Below are 10,806 nucleotides of genomic sequence, written 5' to 3' on the forward strand. Positions count from 1 at the left end.
CTTAGTGTTCGGGTCTCCAACCTATGCTGTCAGCTTTCCAGCTGATAAGCGGAGCATCTTGAACTGCTAAACCATCACCTTTCCACCCCAAATGTAGCCAATGTAATATAAGCGTTATCTGCAACGAAAGATCTTGAAAACTGGGGCCAATAGTCAGAGAAGAGCCTGCAGCTGTAGAGTGAGCAAGTCTTGCAAAATCGATGTCAGCCTGACTTACACAGACATGCTAATTCTGCTTATTGTTCAGAAGAATACGGTCTTTCTCTCCGGCTATTGTACTTGATAAAGCAGCCAAGTCTTGTCCTATCTTAGATCAACAGAAAGACAGCATGTAAACCCAACCCTTAGGTGTGTGGGCATCCTGTATCAGGAAAAGGACTGTATTTATCTAGCAATTCTGTACATGATGATCTGGAGATTCATGGATAAGATCAGTTCTTCTCTGGTCTAAGAAGAATTAGGCTCTGCCTTGAGAAGGAGATAAAAGAGGTGATTTACTTATGCAAATCTGAGAGTAGAAAGTGTGAGAACGAGGCCACAAAGGAGGAGGAAGAGACTCTCAAGTCTCTTTACATCCTGCAAATCAAGTCGGATTTCTGAAATCCTAAGGGTGTTTGGCTTGGCTGATTGGCAAGGATCAAGGCAAGTCAGATCCCAGAAGAGAAGCACCCCTTTCACCTGGCATATCTCCCGCACCCTGTACAGGAACCAGATTCTCTTGTCAGGATGATCCATTTGATAAAGAAGCTACGGACTCTGCTCTTCTCCATTCTTCCTTTCAGGAACCTGGAAGAAAGAGCGAAGAGGCCTGGAGAATAGATTTCATCTCCTTCATAAACAAGACTGATAATCGACTGGGAAATGCGGTGCAAGATAGCCCTTTATTTATGGGTTTTTTAAAAATGATCTTGTGATGAAATTGAAGTAGAGAAGACCTCTGGCTGCTGGAGAGAATGGGATGGTCTTGTATCACCTGCCTTGCAAGAGCCTCATTTTGATCTACTCGCTTGGTTGGCGACATTTCAGCAACACCTTAAAGCCAGAGGAAGATTGTGTAACCCCAAAGTGTGGTGTGAAATCGGGAGCCTGGGATTTTTCTGGCCACAATAGCTGGAAGTTCCTGAGAATGCTGGTGAAGAAGAGGAAGAGCTCCATCCGAGCTAAGTTTTCCCCTAAGCAAACTCTCGGTCCTGAAAGGAGAAGATGAAAGAGAAAGAGAGAAGTCATCCAGACTGCTGAAGGTTGGCAACCAATTGCAACTGCTGGACCTCTTTGTTCCTCCAAACTATGACCACAAATCTCATGAGATTTCCAAAGTGGGTAACATTGTAAGCTCTGGCAAACTCACACTGCTTACCAGAGCTTACAAAGCTTTCGCCAGACCCATCCTCGAATACAGCTCATCTGTTTGGAGCCCATATCGCATCTCAGACATTAACACCCTTGAAAATGTCCAAAGATACTTCACCAGAAGAGCCCTTCACTCCTCCACTCGAAACAGAATACCCTACGAGACTAGACTTTCAATCCTGGGCCTAGAAAGCCTAGAACTAAGACGCCTTAAACAAGATCTAAGTACTGTATTGCCCACAAGATCATATGCTGCAATGTCCTGCTGTATAGAGAGCAGTTTGCATCATGGTGAATTTTAGTATGACTTTTCATCTCTGATTCTGACCTTAGAGATCAGGTACTTACCTGTCTCATTCTTTCTCCATCACAGAAAGAGAGACACAGAGAGACAGAGAGAGAGACAGCGACAAAGACAGAAAGACAGAGAGAGACAGAAAGAGAGAGAGAGACAGAAACAGTGACAGACCGAGGCCTAAGTTGGTGAGGGTTTCTTTCTTTCTTTCTTTCCTTCTTTCTTTCTTTCTTTCTTTCTCTCTTTCTTTCTGTTTGCTTTATTCTCCATAAGACTCATCTTTTCAAATTAATCTTCACTTCTTTCCTCTCTCACTTCAGTTCCTCTTTTCATCTCTGATTCTGACTTTAGAGATCAGGTACTGTCTCATTCTTTCTCCAGAGAGGTAGACAGACAGAGAAAGACACACAGAGAGAAGGTGGGGAGGGAGAGAGAGACAGGGAAATTCACCTGCTGAGAATGCCCAAAAAGGCTTCCGGCTTTACAAATTCTCCCTCTTCATTCAGAAAGTTGGAGGGATTGAACTCATTGGGGAACTTCCACTGAGATTCATCACAATGGGCAGACTGGATATTTACAAAAACAAGGGTGTCCTGCAAAAGACAAGCACACAACAAAGACATTGGACTCCAAGCTTATGGCACTCCCATAAAATGAGATTCAAAAGGAAGACTCCCATCGAACCCAAACTCTCACTTTCTCTTGCAAACACCTCCGGTGAGAAAGACACAGGTGGACATATGTCAGTTCCCCAAACCTTCACTTCATGTAAACCAATTAAAGGTTTCTGCTTTTACCTTGGGGATTTTATATCCAAAAAGCTGCACTTCTTTTGTGGATACATGAGGTAGTCCGAGAGGAGCAACATTTGAAAAAGCGTTGGATTTCATGAATGACGGCGTTTGTATAGGGCAATTTTTCTCTGTCTTCATATTTCAAGATTGCCTTGTTTCCCACAACTGTGTCGATTTCCTTCCAGCATTTCTCTGAGGAGCGAATACCTTGGTTACCTTCCAGGAAATATTTCATTGACCTACATGGAGCTACCTTTGAAGAGTGTTCGGAAACTTCAAATCGTGCAGAATGCGGCCATGAGACCAATCATGGGCCTCCCTATTTATGCCCATGTTTTATCAACACTCTGCGGCTTGCACTGGCTGCTGATCAGTTTCCGGTCACAATTCAAAGTGTTGGTTATGACCTATAAAGCCCTACATGGCATTGGACCAGAATACCTCCGGGACCGTCTTCTGCCGCACGAATCCCAGCAGCCGATTAGGTCCCATGGAGTGGGCCTTCTCCGGGTCCCATCGACTAAGCAATGTCATCTGGCGGGGCCCAGGGGAAGAGCCTTCTCTCTGGCGGCCCCGGCCCTCTGGAACCAACTCCCCCTGGAGATCAGAACTGCCCCCACCCTCCTTGCCTTTCGTAAGTTGTTGAAAACTCACCTTTGCCACCAGGCGTGGGGAAATTGACACAGGCGTGGGGAAATTGACACCTCCCCTAACTACTGATTTATGTATGGTTTGATTGGGTTGTGTGATTATTTTATTAATAAGGTTTTTAAATTGTGTTTTTAGATGTCGGATTTGTACTTTGTTATTATTGTTGTGAGCCACCCCGAGTTCTCGGAGAGAGGCGGCATACAAATCTAATATATTATTACTATTATTATTATTATTATTATTATTATTATTATTATTATTATTATTATGTAGACAATGGTTTGTTTTCGAGCCATGATAATTCAGCAACCTTCCTCATTTTCATAATACACGAAGTTGTTATTCTTATAGGTGAACAACTCTATTTCACTTAATCCTTTACCTTGGATCTCTGGAAAGGCCATCAAATACAGCAATGCCCACTGCAGTGTTGATGCCATCGTCTCTGTTCCAGCCACAAGCAGGTTAGACAGTAAGATTAGTAGTTGCTCTTCCTCAAAACTTGAACCTTTCCTCTCTGGCTTTTGTAAGTTAAAACAAATACCCGTTATTACAATCAAATGGTAAAAGGACCTTGTCCCACCAGGTCAAATTGGTAGCATTTCACCCCTGGTGTAAGGTGAGAAAATTAAATCCAAGGTGATAGGAAAAGAGATCATTCAACAAAAAGAGATTGTGGAATCTACCTTTTCCGTTTCTTCTAAATATGCATCAATGAAATCTCGAGGTTCTCCAGGAATCAAGGTTGCCTTGTGCTCTTCTATCTCTTCTTCATGGAAAGCATCTATTTTTTTTAAAACTGTGATTAATTCTTGGTGGGGCAGAGGGAGGCTTCTCACTAAGGGAACCTCATTGTAAAGCTACCAGCAAAGAGAAGAAAAACCAACATCGATTAATTTGATCATGATCAATATACCCGCCTTTGTAGGAGCAGGAAAAGAAATGTCTTGTAATCGCTCTTATTTACAATTTGATATGGAGTCAAATTAAGATTTTATTTTTTTTAAATGTCCCAATGAGGTAAAATTTGCCCTGATGAAATTTGGATAGCTGCAGTTAATTTACACAGAAGCTTCACCCACACGTCTAATATTGTTTTTATTTTATGTATGGACATATTTTAATTTTGTAATTGCTTTTATCGTTGTAAGCCACCCGGAGTCCACCAGGAGAAGGGCGACCTATACATTTAAAAAACAAACAAATCTAAGTATAAGGGAAACTGGCTGTTCTAGTTCCTAGGAAAACCAGTTAGTTTCCAAGATAGTTGAGACATGAAGAGTTAAATTCCCACCACCTAATTGCACATATATTTTGAATAGTATTTTGGATTCTTGTTAAGGATACCAAGGCCCAGGGTCCTGCTAATATTCGGGAATTTCGATGTATCATATCCAGCAGAGTTTTGAGGAAGCTGTCATCATATTCAAAATGTTTTCCAAATAATGTGGTAGACATTATGTTGGCAACTGCAATGTCCAGAAACTCAAAAGGATCAAAAGATACATCTGTCAAAGAAAAGAAATTAGTTCCTTTTCAATTTGCCTCCATGTTTGTTTACAGAAGTCACAATATTGATGTAATATACCCTTTCCTAGAACTATAAGGAAACTCTGCCTGATTGTCTACTGTATATATGATCCGTCTGTCTGCCTATTTATCTGTCTATCATCCATCCATCCATCCACTGATCTATCTATCTACAGTATCTACTCTATCTATCTATCTATCTGTCTGTCTGTCTCTGTCTGTCTATCTGTCTGTCTGTGTCTGTCTGTCTATCTATCTATCTATCTATCTATCTATCTATCTATCTATCTCTTCTATCTATCTATCTATCTCTTCTATCTATCTATCTATCTATCTACCTACCTACCTACCTACCTACATATCTATCTATCTATCTCTTCTATCTATCTATCTATCTATCTATCTATCTATCTATCTACCTACCTACCTACCTACCTACGTATCTATCTATCTATCTATCTATCTATCTATCTATCTATCTCTTCTATCTATCTACCTACCTACCTACCTACCTATCTATCTATCTCTTCTATCTATCTACCTACCTACCTACCTATGTATCTATCTATCTATCTATCTATCTCTTCTATCTATCTATCTACCTACCTACGTATCTATCTATCTATCTATCTATCTATCTCTTCTATCTATCTATCTACCTACGTATCTATCTATCTATCTATCTATCTATCTATCTATCTCTTCTATCTATCTATCTATCTATCTATCTATCTATCTACCTACCTATGTATCTATCTATCTATCTATCTATCTATCTATCTATCTACCTACCTACGTATCTATCTATCTACCTACCTACCTATCATCCATCTACCTATCAGTCCAATGATCACCATCATCTATCTAATATATAGACTTGTCCATTTTATAAGCCAACAACTGGACAGCATACAGTTTCGGACAGGGAGAGTGTAAATTTGTTCTCCAAATTTCTGGATTGGTTTCTGAAAGCTTCATTACTAAGCTAGGTAACATCTTCAGAGGGATTTAGGGAATGTCCATCCCATCCTTTCCCAGGAGAGCTTACTCATTTTTTCAGTGAATGCTTGAACCAAACAAGTTGCCTCCTCCAGGATCTTTTCTTCCATGGATTTTTTGCCTACTCCAAAGTTTCTGAGAAGCATCCCTGAAAACCTTCTTTGCTCCTTCCAGACTTCTCCATATGTTACTGTCAGTAAACCTAAAAAATGGAGAAGCCATTATGGACTTAATAGTTCTTATTTTGCTTATCAGTAAAGATTTGGGGGTTTTGTAAATAATGGTGTATTTTCAAAATAACAGTATTAGTAAATGAACAGAGACTTATGAAGTTGCGTAATTTATGCTCAGCTAATAAAATATAACTATAACTAGGAAAATGCATTGAGTAGGTTTTATTACAATGTAAGAACACAAATGGATTTTTTTTCAGCAGAATACCAACATTTCTACTGTATTGTTATTCATAAATATTGCAAAGAGAAAAAAAGAAGGGAACTGATTCTAACATTTAAAGAAACTATTCCTCCTCTTACTAGAAATCTTGGATCAGAAATCCAGAATGTAGAGAAAAAAGATTATTGGCAGCTGGGTCACAGAATGGGTAACTCAAAGTCCTACCAAGAACAGGCATTTCGAAAAGACAAATTATATACAATTACCTTTCTTCCTAGTCAGCAAATCAACTATAGCAAATGATGGTCTCCCAGCAAATTCTATGCCTTTTATCATGAGAACCTCCTTTGCTGAAGGAAAGCCATGGGTCAAGACCACAGGTGTTCTTCCAAGATAAAGACTGAAGACAGGACCATATTTTTTTGCCAGCTGAAATGAAGTAGCAATAGCACTTAGACTTATATACCGCTTCACAGTTCTTTACAGCCCTTTACAGAGTCAGCATCTTGCCCCCACCAATCTGGGTCCTTGTTTTACCGACCTTGAAAGGAATGAAGGCTGAGTCAACCTGGAGCCGATGAGGATTGAACAGCTGGCAGTGGGCAGAATTAGTTTGCCATAATGCATTCTAACCACTGTGCATAATGGATGGATGGAGAAGGGAGGGAGAGAGAGAGGGAGGAGGGAAGGAAGGAAGGAAAGAAGGGAGGGAATGAGGGAGGGAGTGAAGGCAATAGCACACATATACCTCTTCATAGTGTTTTACAGTGCTCTCTATACTGTAGAGTCAGTCTATTTCCCCCAACAATCTGGGTCCTCATTACATCAATCTCGGAAGTATGGAGTCCACCTGGAGCCACTTAGGATTGAACTGCTGGCAGTCGGCAGAATTACCCTGCAATACTGCATTCTAACTATTCTGCATCATGGAAGGTGGGAGGGAGGGAGGAAGGAGGGAGGGTGGGAGGGAGGGAGGGAGGGAGGGGGAGGGAGGGGGTGGGAGGGACAGAGGGTGGGAGGGGGGAGAGAGAGAGAGAGGGAGGGAGGGAGGGAGGGAAGGAAGGAAGGAAGGAAGGAAGGAAGGAAGGAAGGAAGGAAGGAAGGAAGGAAGGAAGGAAGGAAGGGCAATTACTGTATATCCCACTTAATAGTGCTTTCCAGCCCTCTTTAAGCAGTTTACAGAGTCAGCCTATTGACCCCAAAAATCTGGGTCCCCATTTTACCAAAAAGAAATAAGCAAAGTCCATCTTCCAAAACAAATTTCTTCTTATTTAGGTAGACATCAAATTGGCAAAGTCTATTGTAATTCTGACACAAACCAGAATTTATAACACATGAGATTGTAAATTAGAAACATCCCACAAGGTCCCTTTGTTCAGCTCCGTCAGAACTTTGAACAGTCATTGAATGAATAGTCATTAGCTGAGACCTACTTTAATAGATTTATTTATCTACCTGAACCTGATTCTTCTACCTGTTTCGTCTATCTATTGTATTCTCTCAATGTATAAAACTCTTAAAGGCAGGGGAAGGAAAAGAAAAAAAATTGACTGATTTGGAATTCCGCAAAACTGGAAACATAAATAATAGAAACATAGAAACATAGAAGTCTGACGGCAGAAAAAGACCTCATGGTCCATCTAGTCTGCCCTTATACTATTTTCTGTATTTTATCTTAGGATGGATATATGTTTATCCCAGGCATGTTTAAATTCAGTTACTGTGGATTTATCTACCACATCTGCTGGAAGTTTGTTCCAAGGATCTACTACTCTTTCAGTAAAATAATATTTTCTCATGTTGCTTTTGATCTTACCCCCAACTAACTTCAGATTTTGTCCCCTTGTTCTTGTGTTCACTTTCCTATTAAAAACACTTCCCTCTTGGACCTTATTTAACCCTTTAATATATTTAAATGTTTCGATCATGTCCCCCCTTTTCCTTCTGTCCTCCAGACTATACAGATTGAGTTCATTAAGTCTTTCCTGATATGTTTTATGCTTAAGACTTTCGACCATTCTTGTAGCCCGTCTTTGGACCCGTTCAATTTTGTCAATGTCTTTTTGTAGGTGAGGTCTCCAGAACTGAACACAGTATTCCAAATGTGGTCTCACCAGCATTCTATATAGCGGGATCATAATCTCCCTCTTCCTGCTTGTTATACCTCTAGCTATGCAGCCAAGCATCCTACTTGCTTTCCCTACCGCCTGACTGCTCCCTACCGCCTGACTGCATAATTCATGCAGATCAGTGGTTGGTTTCTCAAAGCTTGGCCCAGTTCTACAAACCAATAGCGGTTGTGGTGGCAGGAGGCTCCGCCCACATGCCCAGGATGCTTCTGCGCACATGCAGAAGAGGGTGCACATGGACTAGTAATAACAGGTTTTAGAACCCATCACTGCTGCAGATAAACAACGCCTTCCTTTAGACTTTTAAAAGATCAAATGTCTCCAGGAGTTTTTGGAAGATGAATGTTTCATTTGGAAATTTGGAAGAGAAAACAAACGTAACTTTTAAAGAGCTCATAAATCATTCAAAGAAGCTCAATGCAGTTAGAAATTAGGATTCTGCTGCATGAAATTACAGATGTTTTCATACTTTCATAAGGTTCTAAATATTTTTTCTCCAACTTCTAGGTGAAACAAAAATTGTGTCTCGTGTACACAAGTTAAGAGAAACACACAAACCCTTTCGGTTCTTTTTGCAGGAGCAAAAATGTCAGCTGATTCACTCTCTGAAGTTCAACATGAGAATGTTTACAAAGCCTTACCTGGTCCATCTCCTTCAGAGGGAACCTCTTACTGAAATAAAATAGGTTCCCAAGCAGTGGTAACCTCCATGGTCCAGGGGGGAAACCTTTGGGGCGTTGGCTCTTCCAGAAACAGAGGAACAGGAGAGAAAGAACGATCAGCCAGCCAAAAACAGCCATTCTGATAGCAGGAACATCACATTCTGTCTCTCTTCTTGTACCCGACTAGCCAGCCAAAGTTTTAATCTTTATAATCAAGATAAAGGGAGCACGGTGTTTCGAAGCCAGATTTCATAAACTGGATTTGCCAAGCAGAAAATTAACATGAATCATCTCAGGGAAGAAAAACCTGTCAAAACACAGCATTATTTGCCTAAAACATCAAACCAATTTCATCCATGAATCTGGAGAAGATAGTCCTGCCAACTAAAGGCAACATTATTGAAAGAAAAACAATGGGGAGGAAATCCTAATCATGTCTCCATGATTGGCTATGGTCCTTTGTTTTCCCCCCAAAACCCCATGAGATGGAGAACATGGATACACAAAGTTTGCAAGGAAATTTTGCAAGTGTTTGTCTTCGATCACTTTATACTCATGGGAGGTTTGATAGAAAGGCTTGACAACGTTAGAGGCCAAAGTCTCCCATTTCTGGTTTTTATCTCTGACTGTGATTTTGCAATCTATTTAATTTATTTATTATTTGTACTTATATGCCACCCAACTCCCGAAGGACTCTGGGTGGCTCACAGGCAAATACAATTAAAATATAACATAAAACCTCCTAAGAAGAGTTTGAAACATCTAAAACCAACGATCAAGCAATCTGGTTTGGAGTCGGGTGTTTCACACCCAGAGAGCTCTGAGTTCTACAGGAGAATCCGCCCAGGAATAGAACAGTTCAAATCACCATTAAATCGCCAGTAAATATTACTGTTGTTTGGAATTCTTTTTTCCCTAGTATATTTATGCTCAAGGCATTGTAACAGATTTTATTCCAAATCCCCCAAGGAGTTTCCATCACTATCAAAGGCAATACCCAATACAGTTATCCCTAGCAACCAAACAATATGAACACAGTACAGTAATACCTCGTCTTACGAACCTAATTGGTTCCCGGGGGAGGTTCGTAAGACAAAAAGTTCGTAAGACGAAACATTGTTTCCCATAAGAAACAATGTAAAATCAATTAATCCGTGCAACGGGGAAAAAAATGCAAAAAACCGCCACCACCTGGCTGTCACCTTTTGAAACAGCCGGGGGGCTTTTCGGCGGCCTCCCGAACGCCGAACGCCAAACCCGAACTTCTGGGTTCGGCATTCGGGAGGCCGCCGAGAAGCCCCCCAGCTGTTTCAAAAGGTGACAGCCGGGTAGCGGGGCTTATCGGCGGCCTCCCGAACGCCGAACCCGGAAGTTCGGCAAAAGTTCGGGTTCGGGAGGCCGCCGAGAACCCCTCCCCAGCTGTTTCCAAAGGTGACGGCAGGGCTTCTCAGCGGCCTCCCGAACCCGAACTTTTGCCGAACTTCCGGGTTCGGCATTCGGGAGGCCACTGAAAAGCCCTGCCACCACCGCCGAGAAGCCCCGCCGCCCGGCTGTCGCTTTTTGAAACAGCCGGGGGGCTTCTCGGCCACTTCCCAAATGCCAAACCCGGAAGTTCGGGTTTGACATTCGGGTTCAGGAGGACGCTGAGAAGCCCCCCGGCTGTTTCAAAAAGCGACAGCCGGGCGGCGGGGCTTCTCGGCGGTGGCGGCAGCGGATTCATAAGAAGGAAAAAGTTCGTAAGAAGAGGCAAAAAAATTCTGAACCCCAGGTTTGTATCTCGGGTTGTTCGTAAGACGAGGGGTTCGTATCATGAGGTACCACTGTATAAGTTTCACATTATTGGTTTTGATTTCTGACTTTCAAGCTGGCTTGCACTAGGGTATTTTATGCCCTGAAAGCTCCACATTTTCCAGTGGAATTAGCCCAGGAATAGAGCAGTTGAAATAACAATGAATTTCTTCCAGCTTTGACTGGGCTACATAAATATTACAATTGCATGG

At 41.6% G+C, this 10,806-nt stretch overlaps 1 protein-coding gene across 1 annotated transcript; it reads right to left on the bottom strand.

The window, feature by feature from the left end:
* Positions 1-862: 862 nt before the first annotated feature.
* LOC139171950 (cytochrome P450 2J2-like) lies at positions 863-9,177 on the bottom strand. Its single transcript, XM_070760491.1, is given in 11 exon segments — positions 863-1,190; positions 2,096-2,108; positions 2,110-2,238; positions 2,443-2,520; positions 2,522-2,631; positions 3,473-3,611; positions 3,777-3,950; positions 4,438-4,598; positions 5,669-5,821; positions 6,282-6,444; positions 8,786-9,177. Coding segments are annotated over 11 exon segments (1,470 nt in total). The 5' UTR covers positions 8,945-9,177; the 3' UTR covers positions 863-999.
* Positions 9,178-10,806: the final 1,629 nt, after the last annotated feature.

Source organism: Erythrolamprus reginae, chromosome 9, assembly GCF_031021105.1.
Source record: "Erythrolamprus reginae isolate rEryReg1 chromosome 9, rEryReg1.hap1, whole genome shotgun sequence".
Taxonomy (NCBI): Eukaryota; Metazoa; Chordata; class Lepidosauria; order Squamata; family Dipsadidae; genus Erythrolamprus; species Erythrolamprus reginae.